We start from the raw sequence: 26,577 nt of genomic DNA on the forward strand, positions 1-26,577 counted from the left end.
GTGCTTTTGAAAAACTTTAAATAATATCGTATCTTCCCCTCCCACCGATTCCTTCGCTGATCCGATTTATGGGGCGGGGATACGTGAAGATTTTAGTAGGGCGAAGTGGGTAGCTAATGGGCTTTCTCATAGCAGCAACTGCAGGTGCAAGAAGACTGTTGGAGCTGTGCACCGAGGTTCACTCCAGGCTCGGATCGGCTGCTGCCCCAGCCAAGTTCGTTTCCAGAAAAAGTAATTGACCAGTTTGTATATTTCATATTTGTTTGTTTTGTGAAGTCTAAGTTTCACATACCTCTGGAGCCACTGCAGTTACTGCGTAATCACCTACAGGCGATAGAAATAATAGCAGCATTTCTTAAAAAGCGGCAACAGTTTCTGTGCTGTCACTTTGAAATTGTAGGAAAAGGGCATAAAGTTCAGTGCTGATTTAAAAAAGTATCGTCCTTGCTCCTATTTAACTTCCCCTCCCTCTCTCTTAATTCTGCGACTGAATTTGCAGACCCGAGGTAGATGAGGGAAGCGCTTTTTTCTCTCTCTCGTCTTGAAAGAATTTATTGCACAGATCAACACTGAACGGCTTGTTGAAATTTATCTTGAGACGCAATGAGAAATTTAGTGATGTCGCCCTGGGATTAAACCGAGTGGAGGTGATGTCATCCTGTCTGAAAAGAAAAACAAACACACACACACCAAGTGAATGATGCTGCCAAGAAGAAAGATCAACCCACACCGTCACTTGTGGCACTGGTATAAATATGGCCCTACAATTTCCATGGCTGTCTGTAAGTCTCAGATAGCTTGAACTTTGGAACAAGAGAGAAGTTCTGTGTCTTTTTAGCACGGAGGCACAAGGAAATCTAGAAGTTCAAGTTTGCCAGTGGCTTTTATGTGCCAAGGTGATAGGGAACGGGGATAGACCAGCATCTCTTTAGCTCTTTCCACTGAAAGCTGAATGAGCGACAGGATCAGCCTGGGAGGGTGATTACCCAAGACTTCGTGAGAGGAAGCAGAGAATCTCCGGAGCGCCAAACGTTAGTCCCGCCGCTAAAGGCTGGGAAAATGCTAGCAACCGTGGCAGCGCTCTTCCTGTGGCTCAGGGTCAGCATGGGGGTGCATGGTGCTCCCTGCGAGGCTGTGCGCATCCCCATGTGCAAGACCATGCCCTGGAACATCACCAGGATGCCCAATCACCTGCACCACAGTACCCAGGAGAATGCCATCCTGGCCATCGAGCAGTATCAGGAGCTGGTGGACATCAGCTGTAGCCAGGTGCTCCGCTTCTTCCTGTGCGCCATGTATGCCCCTATCTGCACCCTGGAGTTCCTCCACGACCCCATCAAGCCCTGCAAATCGGTGTGCCAAAGAGCCCGGGATGGGTGCGAGCCCATCATGAAGAGGTACAACCACAGCTGGCCCGAAAGCCTGGCTTGCGATGACCTGCCTGTGTACGACCGAGGGGTCTGCATATCTCCTGAAGCCATAGTCACCGATGTCCCTGAAGGTGAGGAGGGACCAGGGGGCGTGTTTGTGTGTGTGTGTGGGGGGGCTGGTACAATAAGGCAGGGCTCATGGGGTAGAGAACCTTGATTATAAGATGGCAATTTTGAATTCAGATTTGTGCCCTTCTTCACCAAGTCTCTGGAAAGCAGAAAGCTTTAGTTAAGCGGGTCCCAAAAGCGCAGAGCTCCGGAAACTCCAGCACTGTGTAGGACAATCTGTCTCTCAAATATAACACAGAGGGACAGGTTTTGGCGAGGACTGCAACTAGTCTCTCGGGTAGTTTAAATATTTGTCTTTTTAAAAAAAAAGACTTCTCAACAACAAACAAACAAACCAACTCAAACAAGAAGAGATTTAATTTCCTATGGGAAGGCAGCTTTTCTGAGAACACTGAAAAGCCAATCTGGCAGAAGGACTCCAGTATCCTCTCCAAATCTCACTGGCGAGAGATTATTCAGAATTAGGCATAAGTGAACATTGAATAGTGGTGTTTAAGTACGCCTTTCAAATTTAAATGTCAAATTGGCAGTGCAATACACAAAACTACACACCAGGCTTTTGTCCACGAAGCGAACTAGCAGTCATACAATGATATATTGCAAGATTTTATTCCCTTTTTTAAAAACAATTTACAGTGCTGTTTTTTTTTAAAAAGGTATAAAACCTGATTCAGACATATTTTCGAAAATATAGTGAATCCATTTTTTTAGGACAGATTAACTATTTTAAATGTTCCCCAAAATGTGTGTGCTAGTGAAGTCATTCCGGAAATATCAGAGATTATTTTTTTCGTTTATCTTGTGTTCATTTCTTTTCGGTAGCAGAAACCAAATTCTGTGCAAATCTAACTTTGTTTTTAAATAGATGTGAAGTGGACGGATTTTACTCAAGACGTAATGGTCCAAGAAAAACCTCAAGAGACTAACTGCAAGAATCTAAACCAAGGTGCGTCTTCGTAAGGGTCCCCCTTTATTTCTCTTGAAAATAATTCTGTAATTGACATTAATTTGTAATTTTTCCTTATGATTTTTTTTTTGGAAGCTCGATGCAAGTGCCGGAAGATAAAGCCTACCCTAACAACATACCTGACCAAAAACTACAGCTACAGTAAGTCAGCCAATGAAATAATTTCATTTCAACTCTTGGCAAAATTTCCCTAGAATCGCACTATCTTCCGGTTCCCTTCCTCTGGTTCTTTTGATATTATCAAATTATTATAGCTCCTCGATTTGTAATCCATGGCAAACCGCATCGTAGATTTTAAGATTAATTCAATAAATGAATAATAAAGAAGCACTTTTATCTGGCACTTTAAAGATGTTGCTCCCAAAAAAACAACAAGCTAACGTGGTCATTAAAATCGCTAAATTGTTGTAGTATTTTTAGAATATAGACCGGTCTAACAAAACGAAGTGGGACAGAGTGTTTAGCAAAAATGGAGAGGGCCACGTGAGCCGTTTCTAAATTTTCCTGACATTGTTTAATGCAACTCAGTCTAGTGACAAGTAACAAAATAGCTGGAGATCCTATGAATTGCAATTTTTATTTTGCTATTTCAGCTGGAATAAATTGGAATCTTGATTGACCAAGTAAGCACTATTCTGCTGTTCTCACTCGATGAAATGAGTTCGTGTGAAAACAATTAAATTGGAGAGACATGAAAAGGTTGAAAAGCAACCTTTTTGTCTTATTTAGTCACAAATTAAGTCATAGAATATTTACTATATTTTGCATATTAGCCATTAGAGTCCAATTGCCAGATCCTTAACTTATGTAAATTTTCATAGCTCTGTTGAAGTCCCTGGAGCTGTGACAACTTACACCAGCTGAGATCTCGCCTATGGGTTTTATTATACATTGTATGGCATTTTAACAATACAAGTGCCCAGCCACAAAAAGGATTTCTGATCAGAGGAAGTCAAAATATTTATTTATAATTTAGTTTTTCTTTCAATAACAAGTCTGTATGATTAACAGTGAATGCAAAGTGAGCTGTTAATTTAATATGTAATATGGTTTACTGCAAGTTTACAGTGACTGTTTCTGGGAGGGATATTATTTTAATTCACTTATTTTAAACTATGGATATCACACAATAGGCAGTTTAAAAACTTATTATATTAAATATCAAATTAAAACAAAAATGTTTGGGTACATGCTTAAGTCTTTGTTGTTAAATAATTGTTTAATTCAAATTCAGTTTGCTATTAGCAAGACAGTTGTGACATTAACCTTACAAACTGTAAATACATTTGTTTTAAGTTGTTGCATTTTTATGCACTTATATGAAACATTAATATTTTCTAATATCTAATTTCCTAATCTATTGCTCTACAACACACACTACCATTTGGTGGAACACTGAGATTCTGTATTGTGTAATATATACATACATCTATACTCTGTGAGTGTATATAAATATATATGGTAATGTAAAATGTCTGTATTCTGAACTGAAATAGAATTTTTAAAATCATGTTTGGCCCAATCCTGTTTCCATTGACTTCAACAGGAGTGTTGCATGAAGAAAGACTGCCAGTACTGGTCCTACAATTAAAAGAGCTGAAAACGCTGCATATGTTTGTATTCAAGATTTTAACTTTGCAATGCAGGGCCTTATTCTGCCCTCAGTAAAATCAATAGGAGAGTTACCATTTGAAGTGGGATGGGGACATATAATTGGAGAAAAGTTGAAGTTAAATAATATATACAGTTAACCAGTAATTTGTAATGAAAGAGGTTCAAGCAATATTTTTAAATTCATAACTGATGCGGCAAACCCAGAAATGCCAGGGCTGTGAACAGGGGCGGCTCTAGGCACCAGCAAAGCAAACACCTGCTTGGGGCAGCCCATTTGCAGGGGTGGCAGCTAGCAGGGATTGAGCCTGGGAGCTGAGAACCAACAGGGGGCTCTGGGAGCTGTAGTTCCTTGGTTAGCTCCCTGCCTATAGAGCCAGCCCTGGAGTAGGGAAAGAACTACATTTCCCAGCGTTCCCTTGGCCACTACCAACTGGAAAGGAAGGAGGGGGACCTCATGCTGCAGCCTGCTGTGAGTGGAGAGTTGCACTGTGAAGGGTAGGGATACCATATTTGAACATTCAAAAAACAGGACACTCCACGGGGAGGGAAGCCCCACCCTGCCACCATCCACTCCCTCCGACTGCCCCCCACAGAAACCCCAACCCATCCAACCCCCCCCCCGCTCCCTGGCACCTGATCACCCCTTCCCAGGACCACTGCCCCTTGGGACCCCAGCCCCTATCTAAGCCTCCCTTCTTCTTGTTCCCAACTGCCCCCTCCTGAGACCCCCTCAACTTTCCCCCTAGGACCTCACCCTCTACCTGTCCCCTGACAAACCCGTGAGACTCCCATGCCTATCCAACTGCTGCTTGTCCCCTGACTGCCCCCCCCGAACCCCTGACCCATCTAACCCCCCCTTGTCCCTGCCCCTGACTGCCCCCCCAAACCTCTGCCCCATTTAACCTCCCCTGCTCCCTGTCCCTTGACTGCCTCCCCCGGAACCCTCTACCCCTTCTCCAGCCCCCCAGCCCCCTTACCGTGCCACTCAGACCAGCATGTCTGGCTCCGTGCAGCGCCAGACACACTGCTGCATACATGCTGCCATGCTCCCCCATGGAGCCCCCAGCCACCTCCCCCAGCACCTGCCTTCCAGATTTGAACACCTCAAAATTCAGGAGTGCTCAAGCTCAGTTTGGGCAGCTGTTACTTCATTTCTCCCAAATCAAATATACTGATCCACTGTAACTTGCTGTAGAAAAAGTAGGATAAAATTGAGCAAGAAATGCTTCCCAGTGGTTATTAGGACTGGAATTGCTATTTTCATCAGCCATTGCCTTTTTGTTTGTTTGTTTATTTAAAAGGAAGACAGTGATATTGCATTGGCAAATTACCCACAGAAAGAAAGAGTGGAACAAAAGAATAATAAAGGCACCTCAACTTTTCCTCATTTATGGAGGACAGTCTTATAATATACATTCAGATATCCTCCAATCACACAAGCTGAAAATTGTTCCACTTTACTGCAGTTCTGTAACCATACGGGAACCAGTCCTGTCTGTGTTTTGTGCACATCCAAAATTCTTGCTGAATGACCCGTCCTGGGAGCGAGTTACCAGTGACCCAGGGCAGCGGGCGGAAGGAGGGTGCAGGTGGGGGAGGGAGAGCCCAGGGTTGGGGCGGCAGGGGAGTAGGGGGAGGGCACTGGTGGGGGGGAAAGGGGGAAGCCCAGCGCTGGGGCGGCAGGGGGGGTGGGGGCGGGGGGAGAGCCTAGGGCTGGGGCAGCAGGAGGGTGCGGGGGGGAGCCCAGGGCTGGGATGGGAGGCAGCCAACATTTTTTTTGCTTGGGGCAGCAAAAAACCTAGAGCAGGCCCTGGCTGTGAATTGCTAAGACTAGAGGTGTCGGGACTCAGCGTTGGCAAGTCCTGGCAGAAATTAAGCACCGAAACTAACTCATTCTTCCAGTTGATTGAGGGTACTGTTTAGTTGTAAATACAAAAGAATCACTGATGGTTATCTGGGTTTAGCTATGATATTATAGCTTATTTTGTAAACAGTTCCCAACAACAATCATGTTTTATAGTAAGTCTACATGAAGTCTTCACCTTTTTAATTGTAAAGCAAATTTCCAACTAAAAATTCATGTAAAGATTATGGGTCGACATTTTCAAAAGCATCTAAGTTACATAGGACCCTAAATCCCATAATGTTTCAGTAACTTTTGAAAATGGGACACAGACTGTTAAGTCACTTAAATGCTTTTGAAAATGTCACCAATATCCCTAAAACACTATGTGGGTATTACAGATTTTGATATAGTTACTGTTAACACAGATAGCACAGATTGTGTTATAGCTACTGTTCTCAATAGATATTATTCCTCCTTTATCTGAAACCTTGATATAGTTCTAGAATTTGCTAGTTATTAATGTTGTTTATTGAAGATGGAATTAAAAATGTTAAAAAAGAAATTGTAGACACAGCTCAGGTACAGGATGTGCCGCTGATCAGGTGTGTCCTTTGAGAGTAATGAGTGGCCCTTTTTTAAATCCACATAGGTGTATAGTTTTCTTCAGGATGTTTAGCACTCCAGAGCTCAAATACAATCTTAATTTCTCCTTTATATAGTTAGGTAACAAGAGTTAATGGATATTGTGTCTGGATCTCTATTCTGTGTAAAATCCACAGTTGAGATACCACTTTTAAAACAGTTTCTCAAAGACTTTTATTTGAAGGAAGACAGTATAAACTATATACATTGTGAAAACCTTAGCCTATTAATTTTTCAGCTTTTCATTTAAAATCATATTTTTTTCACAGTGTGTTTGATGTAATTAATTTATACCTGGAAAATGCATTCAGTGTCTAGATTACATCTAGACATCAGCGGTTTAAATGGTTTATTATTTAAAACAGTGTGGATTTCATGGTACATCTTTATGACAAATATTTTTAGCTAATCATAAATAACATGTAGGGACTGAAAAAACAACTTTTACTCATATGAATAGTTCTTATTAATTTATATTATAATTGTCCTTGCATATATATTTTCCTACTTGCAGTTATTCATGCTAAAGTAAAGGGTGTAGAGAGAGGTGGCTGCAATGAAATAACCACAGTGGTTGACGTGAAAGAGATACTGAAATCTTCAATACCCATTCCTCGGTCTCAAGTGCCTCTTCTTACTAATTCATCCTGCCAGTGTCCACATCTTCTCCCAAATCAAGATGTTCTCATTATGTGTTATGAATGGCATTCAAGGTAAGCAATTACAATGCAGTGCAGCAATTTACTGTAGTCAAGTTTAATAGAAAGCAAGCAAGCAAGCAAAGGCCATTTTCTCTGTTCAGAAGCAAATGTGAACCTAGTGCCGAGTTTAATTCCCCTGATTAGTATCCCATATACAGTTCAGGGGAATATATATAAATATTCTATTACTTTTACAGGTCCATGGCTTCAGGTAGCAACATTAACATTAACATTTCAAAATTCACTTATACATTTCATAAGCAACCTGAACTCTGACCTACAACACATACTTACAAACTTTGATGTGTACATGGAAACAAGACTCAGACATGTAGCATGGTAAAATGCGGCCACCACAACTTTATTTGAAGTTATTGCCCCACTGGGCTAATCACCCCAAACTACCCGCCAGGAACTAGTTAGAGAAAACAGTGAAAAATCACCATCTACTTTTTTATTACTGTGGAAAACCAAGTTAATCACCAAATATGTCGTGAATGATTTGGAAAGGTCATTGAGGTTTTTATTTTCATGTGCTCTGCTAAAATGGATTTGAAAAAACTGTTATATGTTTTCTGTTGAACTCAGTTGTATGTAAACGGAAGGTTTTGAGTTACAGTGGCTTTTTAAAATGTTAGAAGTCACAACTGGTAAAATCCTGTCTCCATTGAAGTTGATGGCAAACACCTATTGATTTCAATGGGACCAGGATTTCACCCAATAACTAGTTTTGAGCAAAAGTGACATCAGCACTGAAGGAAATATCACATTGTGGTTTCATTTATAATGATTTCCCCTTCAGTTTAATGCTACTATTTTTTCTATAATCAATACTAGAGGAGGGAAGGAGTGGTCTCTAATACTGGCCAGATTCTTCATTGCGTTGCTATCTGTGTAGTCATTTACATCTGTGCAAAGTGGGTGTAAAATGCTGCTAACTCTGCATGGGACCATTTCATACTCACTTTGCACTGTGTACATGACTACCTGGGGTGCAAGACAGTGCAGACTCAGGCCCTATATTAGGTAGTGCAGATTCCATATGACATTTAACTGCCAATCGGGGATCAGGCATATTTATATCAGTGTTTTGCTTTCTTCAGCTGATTAATGCATGCATCTTAATATCTTCAAAGCCTGGAAAATTATTGCAGGATTGCAGTGCCTCAACTAGTCAATAGATTTAAGGTCCGATATCTCATGATCAATGAGGTCTCAAATGTGTGCTTTATAGCATGGAGGTTTGGGAATCCCAGTCTCCCAGTGAGACAACAACACATGTTTCTAGTTTGTGAGATGTCAGACCTTAAAACTGTGACATTATTATTTTTAGATTAAATTATTTTAAGCTTTTGTTAGAGGCTTTCAACATTCTGTAGTTACAATTTTATTTTTCTCATTCTGAGTCCTGTACTATAGCACTCTTGTATTATGGCCAGCCAGCTTTACAGGGGGGAAAAAATGCAAATACTAGTAGCTGAAAGCCTGTGCTGTTTCATGGGTGTGACATTTGGGTCAAGTAGTCCACCATCTATGTAGTCTCCCTCATACAACCAATGAAATTCTTGCATGCAAATTAGTGGCTGGTGATTGATTGAGTTATCTCTGATATCACAATACTCTAGGATTCTTAGCATGGCATAAATACATGCTTTACTATGGCTGTACACTGCATGGGTGTAATTCATAAAGTCAACATGGCTGAGAGAATTAAAAACTGAATGGTAACAGACAGCAAATCCCAGTGATGATTGAACCTGGAGATCAGGTCTTAAGTTCAGTTGGAGCTATCTGGAGCGGAATGCTGGTAAATGTTTTCAAACCCCCCTGGGGTGTTTATTGCATGTTGAGCTGGGGTGGGAGGGCTCCTGGAAATACTCTATAAGAATTTAAGCCCTACTGGAGATATTCTGAAAAAGAGCTGTCAACTGTGCTTGTAGCTGTTTCCATTACTTCACACTGACTCAACAGACATTCTAGGCTTCAGATTGACATGCAGTTATGCAAGACAAACAAAATGTAAGATTGGACAGTGTGTTATAAAATTATTATACTTGCATGACTCATTTGTGGTTAGGGACATGGGAGTATTAACATTGTCCTACTGGATCAAACCAGTGGGCCATCTAGACTATTATTCTGTGTCTGATAGTGGCCTCTACCAATTGCTTCAGAGGATTAATTTTCTCATGAGCAATACAATTCTCATAAATAAGTGCCAATCAAATCTTTATACCACAATGTATAATCATATGTACTCTTTCTCCTGGTGACATTTCCCAGCCGGAGTTACAGCAGAAGCCGCACTATGTCACAGTGTGATAGGGCCACTGAAGCCACATAAGTTCAGATCTGACTTCCTTTCCTCTAGCCCAACCCACCATGGCCCTTGGCTGCAGCCTGTGTTGGACCAGCATAGAGACCCTCTCTGTCTGGCAGTGGGGGTATGCAGGCATTCAGTTTCTGCCCAGCTAATGTCCCAGGGAGAGACTAAAATGATTGGGCCTTGTGATGTCCTTCACAATACTGATATAGTTAGAGAGAGAGAGAGATTAATTAAATGGAGTGTCATGGGACATGCTACCCAACCCATTGTTCTTCTTTATACCTGGTGAAGCAGGGGTATCTTTCACCTACAGCACTATTGCAGGTAAGGTCACAGATCCTGAAAGTGTTTCATAGGCACCAGCACAATGCCTATGTTTTATGGGTTGCAAACATGTCAGGGAACTGTTGATATTTTTTAAAAGAACGGTTACTCACCTGTAGTAACTGTTGTTCTTCGAGATGTGTTGCTCCAATCCATTCCAGTTAGGTGTGCGCGCCGCGCGTGCACGGCTTCTCCGGAACTTTTTCCCTAGCAACCCCGGCGGGCCGGCTGGCGCCCCCTGGAGTGGCGCCGCCATGGCGCTAAATATATACCCCAGCCGGCCCGTCCGCTCCTCAGTTCCTTCTTGCCGGCTACTCCGACAGTGGGGAAGGAGGGCGGGTCTGGAATGGATTGGAGCAACACATCTCGAAGAACAACAGTTACTACAGGTGAGTAACCGTTCTTTCTTCTTCGAGTGATTGCTCCAATGCATTCCAGTTAGGTGATTCCCAAGCCTTACCTAGGCGGTGGGGTCAGAGTGAGACGTGGCGGAATGCAATACCGCAGAGCCGAAGGCTGCATCGTCTCTAGACTGCTGCACCAACGCGTAGTGGGAGGCGAAGGTGTGGACCGAAGACCAGGTGGCCGCTCTGCAGATGTCCTGGATGGGGACATGGTTCAGGAAGGCGGCTGACGAGGCGTGTGCCCTTGTAGAGTGAGCGGTGAGTCGGCATGGTGTCACGTGAGCAAGCTCGTAGCATGACCTGATGCATTGAGTCACCCAGGAGGAAATGCGCTGGGTAGAGACCGGTTCGCCCTTCATGCGATCAGCGACTGCGATGAAGAGTTGGGTGGAACGCCGAAAGGACCTTGTCCGGTCGATGTAAAACACCAGCGCCCGACGGCCGTCGAGAGTGTGGAGCTGTTGCTCCCGGGACGAAGCATGGGGCTTCGGAAAGAAAACCGGGAGAAAGACGTCCTGATTAAGGTGGAAGGCCGAGACCACCTTTGGTAGGAAGGCCGGGTGAGGACGAAGCTGCACCTTATCAGCGTGAAAGACGGTGTAGGGGGGGCCCACCGTCAACGCTCGGAGCTCCGAGACTCTCCTTGCAGACGTTATGGCAACCAGGAATGCCGTTTTATAGGAGAGGTAGAGGAGAGAACACGTGGCCATAGGCTCGAATGGCGGACACATGAGCCTGGCCAGGACGAGGTTCAAGTCCCAGGTCGGGGCAGGGCGACGTACTGGCGGGTACAAGCGGTCGAGGCCCTTCAGGAAGCGGGAGACCATCGGATTGGAAAAGATGGTTCGACCCTCCACCGACGGACGAAAGGCGGACAGTGATGCGAGGTGGACCCGCAAGGAGGAAACCGCCAGACCCTGTTCCTTAAGGTACCATAGGTAATCTAGGATGGTAGGGACAGGTACCACGAATGGGTTGAGCCCTTGCTGGTCACACCAGAGCGCGAACCTCTTCCATTTTGCCATGTAGGTGGTACGAGTGGAAGGCTTTCTGCTTTCAAGCAGGACTTGCTGCACCGCCGCCGAACAGCCCCTCTCTGCGTGGGTCAACCACGCAGGTACCAGGCTGTAAGATGGAGGGACTGCAGATTCGGATGGTGGAGTTTGCCGAAGTCCTGCGTGATGAGGTCCGGCCACAATGGGAGGGTGATGGGCTCCCGAACGGAGAGCTCGAGCAGCAGGGTGTACCAATGCTGCCTCGGCCAGGCTGGAGCCACGAGTATCATGGTGGCTCGATCCCTCCGAAGCTTCTGGAGCACTCTGTGCACGAGTGGAAATGGAGGGAAGGCATAGAGGAGGTGAGTCTGCCACGGATACAGGAAAGCGTCCGACAGAGAGCCCGGCGAGTGCCCCCGGAACGAACAGAACTGGAGACACTTCCTGTTCGCCTTGGAGGCGAAGAGGTCGACCCGGGGAAACCCCCACCTCTGGAAGATCGTGAGAGCAACGTCGGGACGGAGAGACCACTCGTGGGAGAGAAACGACCTGCTGAGATGGTCGGCCAGCGTGTTCTGCACTCCCGGAAGAAAGGACGCTTCCAGGTGAATGGAGTGGGCCACACAGAATTCCCACAGGAGGATCGCTTCCCTGCAGAGAGGTGACGAGCGGGCTCCGCCCTGCTTGTTCACGTAGAACATTACTGTTGTGTTGTCCGTGAATACTGTCACACAGCGGCCTTGCAGCTTGGTCCGAAAGGTGTGACATGCAAAACGGATTGCTCGGAGCTCGCGGACATTGATGTGGAGTGTGAGCTCGCTTGCTGACCAGAGGCCTTGAGTGTGGAGGTCTCCCAGGTGAGCCCCCCATCCGAGCGCAGAGGCGTCCGTGGTCAACGTTGCCGATGGCTGGAGAGGGTGGAACGGAACTCCGGCGCACACGACCTCCGGGTCGAGCCACCAGCGGAGGGAGTCGAGAGCCGTCCTGTTGACTGTGACCACCATGTCGATGGCGTCGCGATGCGGGCGGTACACCGTCGCGAGCCAGGACTGAAACGGACGAAGGTGAAGTCGTGCGTACGCGGTGACGTATGTACACGATGCCATGTGGCCCAGGAGGCGGAGGCATGACCGCACCGTCGTGGTCGGGAAACTGACGAGGTCTCGGATGATGGAGACCATCGTCTGGTGTCGAGCGCGAGGGAGACAGGCTCTGGCCATCGTGGAGTCGAGGACCGCCCCAATGAATTCGACTCGCTGCGTCGGAATCAAAGTTGACTTCTCGGTGTTGACAAGAAGACCGAGGCGCCGAAAGAGGGCCAGGACCTCTATTATCTGACTCTCCACGAGCTGTCTGGACAGACCGCGAATCAGCCAGTCGTCCAGGTACGGGTATACGTGTATCAGGTTCCGTCGCAGTGCTGCGGCGACGACCGCCATGCATTTGGTGAATACTCTGGGGGCGGTCGAAAGGCCGAATGGCAACACGGCGAATTGGTAGTGGGCGTCGTTGGCCACAAACTGAAGGTAGCGCCGATGAGGGGGGTAGATAGCGACATGGAAGTAGGCATCCTTCATGTCGAGGGCCGCAAACCAGTCTCCCGGATCCAGGGAGGGAATGATGGTCCCCAAGGTGACCATGCGGAACTTGGGCTTGAGTAGGTATCTGTTCAGCCCGCGAAGGTCCAGGATAGGACGTAGCCCGCCTTTTGCCTTGGGGATGAGGAAATACCTGGAGTAAAATCCCCTGCCCCGCCTGGAGGGAGGCACCTCCTCTATGGCACCCACGCTCAACAGAGTCTGGACCTCTTGTAGGAGGACTTGCTCGTGAGAGGGGTCCCTGAAGAGGGACAGGGAAGGTGGGTGGGAAGGAGGTGGAGAAACAAACTGAAGACGGTATCCCGAGTGGACCGTGCTGAGCACCCAGCCGTCCGACGTTACTCGGGACCACTCCAAGAAAAAACGGGAGAGGCGGTTGTGAAATAAACGATGAGGATCCGTAGGGGAGAGTGATGTGCAGCCCTCGTGCGTCCCATCAAAAGGGTTGCTTCGCTGCCTGTGGGGCTTTGGAAGCGGCCTGGCCCCGGTTTCGGCGGTTGCCCGACGGGCGACGGCGATTTTGGGCCGGTCGCCGAGCCGGGTAGGGTCGGTACCGCGACTGATAGCGGGAGGGCCGCGGGCGGAAAGGTCTACGTTGCGTAACCGGCGTATGCATCCCGAGTGTCCGGATCGCCACCCGGCCGTCCTTGAGCGACTGGATCCGCGAATCCGTCTTCTCCGAAAACAATCCCTTGGTGTCAAAGGGCAAATCCTGGAGAGTAAACTGGACTTCTGGAGGCAGGGTGGAAGATTGGAGCCAGGCGATGCGCCGCATCGTGACCCCTGTTGCTAAGGTCCGTGCCCCTGAGTCCGCCGCGTCGAGGCCGGCTGTAATGGAGGAGCGAGAGGACCGCCTCCCTTCCTCCAACATTGTGGTGAAGTCCTGGCGGGATGTTGACGGCAGGAGGTCAGTGAACTTGGCCAGAGACGTGAGTATGTCGAACACGTATCTGGCCAGGAGGACCTGTTGGTTACCGATCCTCATCTGCAGGCCCCCTGCAGAATAGACCTTTCGGCCGAGAAGGTCCATCCGCCTTGCCTCTTTCGCCTTTGGGGCAGCGGCCGCTGGCCGTTACGCTCCCTATCGTTAACGGACTGTACCACCAGGGAGTCCGGAGTTGGATGCACGTACAGGTACTCATAGCCCGATGGAGGGACTGAGTACTTCCTTTCCACTCCCCTGGCTGTGGGAGGCACGGAAGCGGGCGTTTGCCAAATGGTGGTGGCGTTTCGTTGGACCGTGCGCACAAAAGGTAACGCAACCCGGAGTGGCACGTCTGACCCCACCACGTTTGTGATGGGGTCCTCGTCCTCTTTTACTTCCTCTATAGGGAGGTCCATAGCCGTCGCCACACGGCGGAGTAAGTCTTGATGCGCCTTCGCATCAACGGGGGCGGCTCCCTTGATGCCGCGCCGGCCACTGCCTCATCGGGAGAGGATGAGGAGGATAACTCCTGAACGACCTCAGCCGAAGAGGGGTCCACTGCGTGGTGGGCTGGGGTTCGGAGGGGCACTCTGGCACCACCGGAACGGCTGGCGGTGGGGATGGCGGTGGTCGGGATATCGATGCCTCTGGGACTCTGCGGTGGGCCGCTGGAGGCCTCGGCGGAGCAGGCATAGCGTCCGACTCATATTGTGCCCATGGGACCCAAAAACCCCACTGCTGGGCCCCGCTAGGCTGGGCTGGCGGCGTTGGAGGCGGGAGCCCATAGGCTTCTGTGCCGGAGGCGACCGACTCAGGGCGGGAAGGCCAGGGAGGTGCCAAAGAGGGTCCAGGGCACACCGCCGGGGGATGCTCTTCCCCTCGGCGCTGGGAAGGCGACCTCGCTCGACGGTCTTCACGGTGCCGGGAGCTCGACCGGTGCCGGGAGCTCGACCAGTGCCGGGAGCTGCGCCGGTGCCGGGGGCTGGTCCGGTGCCGGGAGCTCGACCGGGAGTAAGATCTCCGATGCCGAGACCGACCATGATCACCGCGGTGCCGGGAGCTCGACCGGTGTCGGGAGCTCGACCGAGAGTGCGAACTGCGACGCCTGGAGCGTCCGCGGGAGTCTCGGTGCCGGGAACGGTGCCGGGACTGAGACCGGCGGTGCCTAGCTGGTGGCGACCTCGATCTGGTGCGACGTCGGGAGTGCGACCGGTACCGCGAAACGGAGCGGTACCGGGACTTCGACCGACGAGGAGACTGCGATCGGTGCCGCGATGGGGTGCGGTGCCGGGAGCGCGATCGGCGGGACGGCAAGCTGTCGACGGTGCGGGAGCGAGACCGGGACCGTGACCGACGTCCACGCCTCGATTCCATGGAGGGTGGCCGGACCATTGCCGCCGGTTTTCCCCTGGAGACGACAGCCCGCGCCGGCGGTGCCGGGGGCCGGAGGCCTGGAGCCTCTATGAGCTGTATCAGCTCTCGCGCAGAGGCGAACGTCTCCGGCGTCGACGGCCGCCGAGGCTCGACCACGGACGGCACCGGGGAGCGAGGCGGCGCCGGACTCGACGGCCCTTGCGGCGCCGGAGTCACAGGTGCAATGCACTGTTTGTGCAGAGGCACCACAGGGGCTGCAGGCTGCGGAGTCGCCTTGGCGGAGTCCTGCACGCGCGCCTGAGCCAAAGCCTTCGCCAGTCTTTGCTTCCTGGCGGGCGAGAGGGAGCGGTGCCGAGTCTTCGCAGCCGCTTTCTTCGCCGGCGGTGCCGCAGTCGGTGCCGGCGGTGTGTCCTGCACGGGAGGAGGCCGCGGAGGCGGCGCGGGCGGTGCCGGTGGTTGGAGGGACTCCTCCATGAGGATCTGTTTTAAGCGGCTATCTCGATCCTTGCGGGTCCGCGGCTTGAATTTTAAACAGATCTGGCACTTGTCAGTTCGGTGCCCTTCGCCTAAGCAGCGGAGACACGCTTCGTGCGGGTCTCCTACGGGCATCGGTTTCTGGCACCCCGTGCAGGGCTTAAAGCCCGGTGCTTTGGGCATGAGCCCGCACCGGCTAAGGCAAAAAAAGGGGGAACCCCCCTTTTTTAGCCTAACTAACTAACACTAACTATGCTAACTGAACAACTATAACTAACTATGCTAACTATGTACAACAATGAACTAGAGAAAGCTAGGGACGTGAAGAGCTATCAAGCACTTCACAGTTCCAACTGCCGTCACGGGCGGTAAGAAGGAACTGAGGAGCGGACGGGCCGGCTGGGGTATATATTTAGCGCCATGGCGGCGCCACTCCAGGGGGCGCCAGCCGGCCCGCCGGGGTTGCTAGGGAAAAAGTTCCGGAGAAGCCGTGCACGCGCGGCGCGCACACCTAACTGGAATGCATTGGAGCAATCACTCGAAGAAGAACAATGTTTTCATAAGAATTTAAAAATTAATATATGGAAACATTTCTGTTGGTCTTAGGTTTTGTAAAAGTTTATTTGTAGAAAACTTAAATTTGGGGTCATTTTGACCTGACTGGTTCCCTTTGGGAAATATTTCTTGTCTATGGTAAATCAACTGGAATGATGACTAAGCATATAAAATCAGGGATCATATATTTTAGTTACCTGGCATATAGGAAACTAGCTATAGCTCACATTTTAATCTTTTAAAAATTTTAGGTTGATGCTTCTTGATGGATGTTTAGTTGAAAAATGGAAGGATCAGCTAGATAAAAGATATAAGGTAAGTATAACCATTGAAAGTAATTCTTACATTCTTAATAAAAAGTCAGCCATCAAAATCTATTTGATCACCTACATAAATGACCTGAATTTCAGAGATATTGAGCAGTTGCAGCTGCTACTGTCTTCAGTGAAGGTGTTTAGCACCACTGTAAGTCAGGTGGTCTATTTAGATGACCAAATGTAGATTTAAGTGTGTAAATTTGAATATTTTGGCCTTAAATTTTGGAGAGGGTCTCTCATGATGAGACATTTATATGTTTCTAATTTTCTTAGATGAAAACAATTTTTATAACAAACATCTATAAACATTTAATAAAAATCTAAAATATTTTGAATATATAAATGTTTTATGTTAGTGTTCTTTTCTTAAACACTGACTTGTTACAACAATGAACTAGTGAATTATTTTCATACAGTTGCTAGTGCATTAACCTATAAATGATAACCTATGATTGTTAAGTATACAATGCTCATTACAAAGTGAATATGAGAGTAAGGCCAAATCCTGTTGCACTAAATAAAGCCAGTGTAAACAGGCTTTGATCCATTTAGAAACATTGCAGGACTGAGGTATGGAATCGTACGCACTAAGGTCCCTACCCAAAGTCTACTGAACATACTGGGAGTTGCCCCATTATTTCAATGGGCTGCAGACTGGACCTTAACTGGCCTGGATGCCTGTGCAGCTACAAGACACCTCCTTCAGCATGGGGAGGAGGAGTAGACATAGCACACTTCTCCCTGACTTTACAAGGTCACTGACCACCAGCCCCCCACCCCCAATCTTCCTGTAAGTCCCAGTGCAGAGATCCACCATGGATAGGGTGTTCATAGATTCATAGACTCTAGGACTGGAAGGGACCTCCAGAGGTCATTGAGTCCAGTCCTCTGCCCTCATGGCAGGACCAAATACTGTCCACTGTGTTATGGAGTTCTGATTCAGCTGTGCTCAGCATGGAGCCTGAGCCCATTAGGAATTGGAGGCAGGATTTGCCTCTTAGTTCTGAAAAAAGTTTGCAAAGAATTAAATAATGGCCTGAGATCATACATATTTTTTTGCTTTTAATTATTGGCTGGCTGGAGAATGCCAGGGAGGAGAGAAAGAAGGCTCATTTTTAACTAAAGAAGCTTTTAAGTTATGAATCAACTCTTTGCTGCAGCTGTGTGTCTGCTACATTTTATTCTTCTTGTTCTCCAGTCCTTTGACTATAAACTACCTATGAAATGGGGAAACACACTTTAAAAAAGAGTTTTAAAGAAAAAGAAATGTGAAAAAAGTAAAACTAGATTATAATAGCAATAAGGCAGCACAGGCTGTGATTTATGGAAACATTAACAGATGACTGGGGCATTTGAAAACACTTAGCCTTTAACCTCATGCCTCCTCTCTGGCCCATGGTGTGATTTAATGGCCTTCAGATAGCACCTTTGTCATGTCTGAATACATAATTAGACATCTCAAAACCTGCTTAAACAATAATTTATAGACCATTAAATGTTTCATGGATATCTTACAAGTTGTGGCGCTTATTCACTGTATTTTGTTCAGAGATTAGTATGTTTTTGTCCAGAGTACAGGAAATAATCACCATTTAAACTTGTTGCTTTTAAATATGATAACCCTAAATACCAACTGGTATTTTTGATGTTGTTTAATGGGCTGTATGCGGTTGTTGTTGAATAACACAAGACTCTCTGTCACTCTGCAACAATTCACAGATATTTTGTCATCCTAGGCAAAACTGCACACACATTGTCCTTCACAGGTGTCACATTGTACCCCTAAAAATTCAGTGGCTTAGGTGGTCATCTAGCTGGTTTATTCCTAACATCAGCCCTGTTATTTCTAGTCTAGTGAAAAAATTAATCCATAAATTAAATACAGCTTTCCTATATGGTGCTATATTTACATATATATTTTTGTGTGTATGTGTGTGTGTGTGTGTTCTTTTAAAGGACAGGCTGCCCTCCACTTAGCCGAAACAATAGGCCAAGTAGCCATGTTCTGTAAGTCATTTAGTAGTGGTCCTGCAAAGGTGTGTGCACATACAGACCCTTATGCCCACTGACTTCACTGAAGTCCCAAGAAGTTGTTAGGTTTTGCATTTCTAGATCCCTTTGCAGGGTAAGGGCCATAGTATGCCGCTATCTATTGCACCAGTTTCATTGACAATATCACTGAATCAATGGGAATTTTGACTGCACAAAGAATACAGGACCAGGCTGTTACTGTAGACATTGGTGACATATTGACAGTAAGTCAAGTAAAATATTAAGCTACTGAGAGCTGCACTAGAGTTCACAGTTTGTTAGCTTTTATTAATTAATTGAGAATGTGGTAACATCTCTTTCTAAGTGTTTTGTTTTGACATTATTTCCCTAGAGGTGGGAACAGAGACTGCAAGAAAAGGTGCGAACAGCCCATGATAAAAATCAAAACGGACGCACTGGTCGGAGTGGTGCACCAAAATTGAACACTAAGAACACCAGCCCAGTGCTGGGGACCCCCAAAAAGACCACTAAAATAAGAAATGACCAGAAACAAGCAACCCCCAAAAAAGTATGAGTTCTGAATTTCCCTAAGGAAAGACTTTCTTGCATGATGAGGGTCACAAGCTGGCTTGAGTGGCATGTGTATTACTCCAGAATTCATCAACTGCGGTATTCTGCATAGACATTTTTTGTAGCACTTTACTTTTAAATGTTTGCTTTTTATTTCAAACCACTGCAAACCATAGATTGTAGGTTTGCAATGATGTGTGGTAGGCATATGAAAGCTGATTGATGGTGCTAATCATATTCAGAGCAGTCGAATGCATAGTTTACCAATAAGCATCGGGATATACATTATCCAATTTTTTTTATGTGTGCCATAAATATGCTTACATTATTAGTGTTTGAATTGTGTGTGTTTATGTAGCAAAAACACATCAAAAGGAAACATTTAATTTTTTATTGTACTTCAGGCTGGCTTCTGTTGTTATAAGTTTAAATATATTTAAACATTTAGATGAAAAAAATCAATGTTTTTAAAAGGAACAAATTAAAGTGAAACAAAACTATAGAGTGCATAACAGTAACATTTACAGGTTTGCCATTTGCTGAAATATGGCTTTGTTATGAAAAGTGCTTTAAAACAACTGGAGGGAAAACATTATTCTGTTACTGTAAACATGCCCTTCAGTTACTCTGTAGTGCAGATGTTACACTAGTCCCTCTCTTGAATATTTTATCTCAGGAGTAAAGTGGGATATTAGCCATTTTACCACTGGAGACCTGATTTTAAATTTTGCGTAGATCACACAAGGAAATGAGATTGCTACTCCCTGTTCATAAACTCCTCAACTTCCACACAGTTTGGCACAACTGGAAGGCACTTGTATTGAACAAGGAGCAGGACAACGCTGATGCAGCTACTCATGTGTTTAAGGATAAGCATGTGCTTAAATGCTTTGCTGGGTCAGGGCTTAAAATTGCAAAGGTGAGAATTTAAATATGAGGTACATTGGCACAACTCTGGGGTGCAGTTTACACTGCTCCTGACTGCACTCCACCTGGCTCAAGCCATTGCTACGGGGGCGCTCTGCTTTTTGCTAACACCTATTTAATGCTGTTGCATAATGAACATTTGGCTGTTAAAGTTTCAGTGCCCCTGAGCTTTAATTAAGGTGTTAGAGCTCACAACAAATGTCTCAGACAACCCCCAAGAATCTTCCAGCAAAACCAAAAAATACTAGACTTAACACCCCTGATATTTTCTATTTTTTAAAGGGGCAAAATACCATTCTTAAAAACAAGCAAGCAGACAAGCTTTCCTACCTTCTTTACTCATCTTAAATAAGAAGGAGGGGGAAAAAAGACACAAACCCAAGTTTAAAAAAATCCTTTGCATGTCTCCCAATTTATCGTGTCAACATATTAGTATGCTGATCTACGTTATTGTAGGAATCCTAATGAAGGTTGCATGTATTTTATCTGAGGGCATAATTTGTCACCTTGACTTGGTAACAAAATGTTCTAGTACAAGCAACAAAAGATGCACAAATAAATCCAAATAGCACCCAGCAAAAATATTACTTTCCTTAGCCATGCTTGTACTGTGCAGCACAATCACCTCGCTCGCTGGCGTGCAAGCTAATGAACTTTTCATGTGTGCAATTTCTAGCTGCGAGACCCGAGTGACAATAGATGTGTGCTTTGTGTACTTACACAACTAGAAGAACAAAGTGACAAAAAGATCCAGCCAAAATGTCCAAATGTGGGCATCCTAAGCTAGGCACCTCCAGCCATTGTCTTGGTGCAGATGCAGGAATTCAGCCTTGCAGAATTGGGTCCTAGATCTATGTTTAGGCACCCAAGTGGCCTAATTTTTAGAAGTGCTGAGCACCCATAGTTCCCATTGATTACAGCGGAATTGGGGATGATCAGCTTCTCTGAAACTCAGGCCACATAGTTAGGTGCCTAAATAAAAAATATGGATGAAATCCTCTTTCCATTGAAGTCAATAGTAAAACTCCCATTGGCTTCAGTGGTGCAAGGATTTCACTTGAGGTGCCTAAATTAGACACCTAAGTTTGAAAATATTGACCTAAACAAGCATAAGCAAAAAATTCAATATTTTTTAAAAGCTTCTAAAATAGTATGCATTGTGGAAGTTCTAATGCTTTGTTTTCATATCAATCTCAAATTAACCCCTAAAAGAAAGCTGTAAGTGTAATTATTAAAAAAGGATCAACATTCTTAACATTGCATTGTTAAACCAGCAAATACTGTAGCTGTGATACTTCACCTTAACAAGCTTTGTTGTGAGCATACAATATTGTGATCATAAGTGTTTGTTGACTAAAACAGTGCTATTTAGAAATTATAGCAGAATTACATATTATTTTACATCTGTTAAAATCAAACTTTTATCCATAGCTTTTTTGATATTAAAGAAAAAGTATAAAAATTATTTGCTACATAGAATTTTCACCATTCCTTCATATTATAAGATCATTCAACATTCCACTGTACAGGAATAAATGTTGATGCACCAATATTAGTGGTTTGTATGTTTGCTTTTACGTGTTCCCTAATGTATGCTATATGCACATTTTACGCTGACTGTATTTTCCCTTTCCTAGTCCTTACAGTTGGAAATACCTATGGTTAAAAATGCTTGGGAATGAAGGGCAATACTGGAGATAGCATGGGGCTATACTGTATGAGGAGCAACCCTATCTATACAAGGGAGATGGACTGGATGAGCTAATGTTCTATTCCATCTCTAATTTTTATGATACCATTATATTAGAATAATAATACTATATACATACGTAGTACTAATATAAGTCTTTACGTTTACAAACTACCTTACAAATATTGGCTAATAAATCCACACAATGCCCCTGTGAGGCTTCTAAGTGAATATTTTAACATTTTACATTTTAACATTTAACATGCTGATTTTGTTGCTAAAATATGGATTTAGACACCTGTCTTTAGCTACTCAAGTTTGAAAATTTGGTTAGAAGTCACATATCCAAGGCCACAGCAACTCATTGTCACAGCCAGGGTTAGAACTAAGGGGTTCCTGACTCCCAGTCACTAAGATATATGCACAGTTATTGGAACAACAAGGTAGAGTGGCACAATGAGAATGTGCTGGACTCATAATCTATATGTTGATGGACAGAAGTCATCCTCTCTGTCTTTTTTAGTGCTGGGTCCAATAGGACTTGTGGGGGCAAATAACTTAATTAGTTTTAAGACAGAACTGGACAAATTTATGGGTGTGATTGTATTTTGGATTTGTTTGTGATGGTAGGGGGCAGAGCTACTCTGGGGCTCACTTCCAATGGATGTCTTACGTTCCTAAAAGCTTATGTTTAAAGTTTCAGCTGGTCAACTGCAGGGGTCAGGAAAGGATTCCCCCCCCTCCTAATGTATTCTGGATGTTATTTTTAGGGCTTGTCTTCACTACTGGGGTAAATTGACCTAAATAACTCTACTCAGACAACGTGAATAATGTAGCTGGAGTCAATGTAACTTAGGTTGACTTACCACGGTGTCTTCATTGCGCTGCATCAACAGGAGATGCTCTTCGGTCAACTTACCTTACTCTTCTCAGAGTGCTGCAGTACCGGGGTTGACTGGAGAGCGCTCTACCATCGATTTAGTGGGTCTTCACTAGACCCACTAAATTGCCCCCGCTGCATTGATTGCAGCAGCATTGATCTCCCCGTAGTGAAGAGAAGTCCTTAATCTCCTTCCTATAAAGCACTGGGAATGGCCATGGCTGGAGATGGGACATTGGATGGGGAGGGCCAGGACACTAAGGGGTACCAAGCATTCTCCCTCTCTGGTGCTTGGCTGGCTGTTTCTTGCTCACATGCTCAAGGTCTAACTGATCACCATATGTGGGGTTAGGAAAGACTTTTTTCTCTGGTCATATTGGCAGTGACCTTGGAGGATTTTTGCCTTCCTTTTCAGTGCATGGGTGGAGTCACATGCCAGGATTATCTGGGTATATCTAACAATCATTTATCTGCCATTGTGGGGGTCTCAGGCACTGGTGTACCTTTGCCCCTCCTATTTGCTGTCTATGGCACATAATAACCTAGTCTCCTGTTAGCTGTAATATTTTGGTGTAATTTTGGTGGTTGGATTTAGTGTGCAGGTGCTGTGTGGTTTTGGTGGCCTGAGATATACAGAAGATCAGACTAGATGACCGTGTGGTCCCTTCTGGCTCTAAACTCTGACTCTGAGAAGGTAGCAGGCCAAACTGAATGACTCAAGCTATCTTTGGTCGCAATGGTTGCCTGACTACTATAGGGTCTTTTTTTTTTGAGGGCATGGGGGTAGTAAATTGGGAGTTGAGGACAGGGAAACTTACGATTGTCACAGTCAAACTAGGGAGTTTTAAATGTAATTGAGATAGAACCTTTTTTTATTATTTCTAGTTTCACAAGGAAGCCCTGACAAGACTATTTGGTGTGCATTGCTAGTCCCATCTCCTTGTATAGCTTTTCTTCCAGTAAAGTTATAGCACCACCTTGCCCATACCCCTAAAATGGGTATCAGTTGGGTATAATCCTTTTTAAATACATAACTTTGACAAATTGAGAGGAGAGCATTTGTCTGCATCACCAATGTAGTTAATATGCCCAGATCCTAGGTGCTTTAGCTCCGACTTTTTTGTCACCACACAAACATGTATGCATGTTTTCCAATGTGCATTACTTTGCATTTATCAACACTGAATTTCATCTGCCATTTTGTTGCCCAGTCACCCAGTTCTGAGAGATCCTTTTGTAGCTCTTCGCAGTCTGCCTGGGACTTAACTATCTTGAGTAGTTTTGTATTATCTGCAAATTTTCCTACCTCACTGTTTACCCCTTTTCCCAGATCATTTATGAATATGGGGTTGAATAGGATTGGGCCCACTATTTACCTCTCTCCATTCTGAAAACTGGCCATTTAGTCCTCCTCTTTGTTTCCTATCTTTTAACCAGTTACCAATCCATGAGAGGACCGTCTCTCTTATCCCATGACAGCTTACTTTGCTTAAGAGCCTTTGGTGAGGGGCCTTGTTGAAGGCTTTCTGAAAATCTAAATACATTATATCCACTGGATCCCCTTTGTCCACATGCTCGTTGACCCCCCTCAAAGTTCTAATAGATTGGTGAGGAATGATTTCCCTTTACAAAAAACATGTTGACTATTCCCCAACAAGTTATTTTCATATATATGTGTCTGACAATTTTGTTCTTTACTATAGTTTCACCAGTTTCCCTGATACTGAAGTCAGGCTTAACAGCCTGTAATTGCCAGGGTCACCTCTGGAGCCCTTTTTAAAAATTGCAATCACATTAGCTATCCTCCAGTCATTTGGTACAGAAGTTGATTTAAATGATAGGTTACAGAGTACAGTTAGTAGTCCTGTAATTTCACATTTGAGTTCCTTCAGAACTCTTGGGTGAATATCATCTGGTCCTGGTGACTTATTACTGTTTAGTTTATCAATTTGTTCCAAAACCTCCTGTAATGACACCTCAATCTGGGACAGTTCTTCAGATTTGTCATCTAAAAAGAATGGCTCAGGATTGGGAATCTCCCTCACATCCTCACCCATGAAGACCAATGCAAAGAATTCATTTAGTTTCTCCACAATGACCGTATTGTTCTTGAGTGCTCCTTTAGTATGTTGATTGTCCAGTGGCCTCGCTGGTTGTTTAGCAGGCTTCCTGCTTCTGATGTACTTTTAAAAAATTGCTATTACTTTTTGAGCCTTTGGCTAGCTGTTCTTTAAATTCTTTTTTGGCCTTCGTAATTATATTTTTACATTTCATATGCCAGAGTTTATGCTCCTTTCTATTTTTCTCACTAGGATTTAACTTCCACTTTTTAAAGGACGCCTTTTTGCCTCTCATTCCTTCTTTTACTTTGTTGTTTAGCCCCGGTGGTTATTTTTTGGTTCTCTTATTATGTTTTTTAATTTGGGATATACTTTTATGTTGAGCCACCACTTTTATGATGTCTATAAAAAGTTTCCATGCAGCTTGCAGGGATTTGACTTTTGGTGCTGTACCTTTTAATTTCTTTTTAGCTAACCTCATTTTTGTGTAGTTCCCCTTTCTGAAATTAAGTGCTACAGTCTTGGCCCGCTGTGGTGTTTTCCCTGCCACAGGGATGTTAAATTTAATTATATTGTGGTCACTTTTACCAAGTGGTCCAGCTATATTCACCTCTTGGATCTCCTGATTCACCTCCTGATCCTGTGCTCCACTTAGGACTAAATCAAGAATTGCCTCTCCTCTTGTGGGTTCCAGGACTAGCTGCTCCAAGAAGCAGTCATTTAAGGTGTAAAGAAACTTTATCTCTGTATCTGTCCTGAGGTGATATGTATCCAGTCAATATGGGGATAGTTGAAATCCCCCATTATTACTGAGTTTTTTATTTTAATAGCCTCTTTAATCTCCCTGAGGATTTCATTGTCACTCTCACTATCCTGGTCAAGTGGTTGGTAATATAGCCCTACTGCTATATTCTCATTATTAGAGCATGGAATTACTATCCACAGAGATTCTATGGTGCAGTTGGTTCATTTAAGATTTTTACTTCATTTAATTCTATGCTTTCTTTCGCATATAGTGCCACTCCCCACCAGCATGACCTGTTCTCTCCTTCCAATATATTTTATACCCTGGTATTACTGTGTCCAATTGATTATCCTCATTTCACCAAGTTTCTGTGATGCCTATTATAACAATATCCTCATTTAATACCAGGCACTTTAATTCACCCATCTTACTATTTAGACTTCTAGCACTGGTATATAAGCCCTTTAAAAACTGGTCACTTTTTAGTTGTCTCCCATTACATGATGTAATTGAATGAGAGTTTTTTTCATTTGACTGTTTCTCATCAGATCCTACGTGTATTTTATCATCTTCCATACTCTCCTCCTTACTAGGACATAGACAATCTTCATTAATAGATCCTCCCCTAAGGGACGTCTCTGTCCGAACCACATGCTCCTCCGCACCTGTTGGCTTTCCCCCAGCCCTTAGTTTAAAAACTGCTCTACGACCTTTTTGATTTTAAGTGCCAGCAATCTGGTTCCATTTTGGTTTAGGTGGAGCCCGTCCTTCCTGTATAGGCTCCTCCTTTCCCAAAAGTTTCCCAAGATCCTAATAAATTTAAACCTCTCCTCCGTACACCATTGTCTCATCCACTCACTGAGACTCTGCAGTTCTGCCTGTCTAACTGGTCCTGCGTGTGGAACTGGAAGCATTTCAGAGAATGCTACCATGGAAGTCCTGGACTTCAATCTCTTACCTAGCAGCCTAAATTTGGCCTCAAGGACTTCTCTCCTATCCTTTCCTGTGTCATTGGTACCTACATGTACAATGACCACTGGCTCCTCCCCAGTACTACACATAGGTCTATCTAGATGTCTTGAGAGATCTGCAACCTTTGTACCAGGCAGGCAAGTCACCATGTGGTTCTCCCCGTCATCGTAAATCCAGCTA

At 45.1% G+C, this 26,577-nt stretch overlaps 1 protein-coding gene across 1 annotated transcript; it reads left to right on the plus strand.

The window, feature by feature from the left end:
* The first annotated feature begins 1,050 nt into the window (after positions 1-1,050).
* On the plus strand, positions 1,051-21,529 carry SFRP4 (secreted frizzled related protein 4). The gene is made up of 6 exons (XM_045007575.1): positions 1,051-1,501; positions 2,365-2,445; positions 2,542-2,607; positions 7,083-7,281; positions 16,496-16,559; positions 18,945-21,529. Exons 1-6 carry the CDS (start codon positions 1,060-1,062, stop codon positions 19,125-19,127), a joined length of 1,035 nt encoding a protein of 344 aa, XP_044863510.1. The 5' UTR covers positions 1,051-1,059; the 3' UTR covers positions 19,128-21,529.
* The last annotated feature ends 5,048 nt before the right edge of the window (positions 21,530-26,577 follow it).

The sequence above is a fragment of the Mauremys mutica genome, chromosome 2, assembly GCF_020497125.1.
Source record: "Mauremys mutica isolate MM-2020 ecotype Southern chromosome 2, ASM2049712v1, whole genome shotgun sequence".
Taxonomy (NCBI): domain Eukaryota; kingdom Metazoa; phylum Chordata; order Testudines; family Geoemydidae; genus Mauremys; species Mauremys mutica.

Bases quoted from the DNA above. Each gene is read 5' to 3' on its own strand.
- SFRP4 (XM_045007575.1), top strand. From the start codon at position 1,060: ATGCTAGCAACCGTGGCAGCGCTCTTCCTGTGGCTCAGGGTCAGCATG. The intron at 1,502-2,364 runs GTGAGGAGGGAC...GTTTTTAAATAG, and splicing joins AGTCACCGATGTCCCTGAAG to ATGTGAAGTGGACGGATTTT. The intron at 16,560-18,944 runs GTAAGTATAACC...TTATTTCCCTAG, and splicing joins AGCTAGATAAAAGATATAAG to AGGTGGGAACAGAGACTGCA.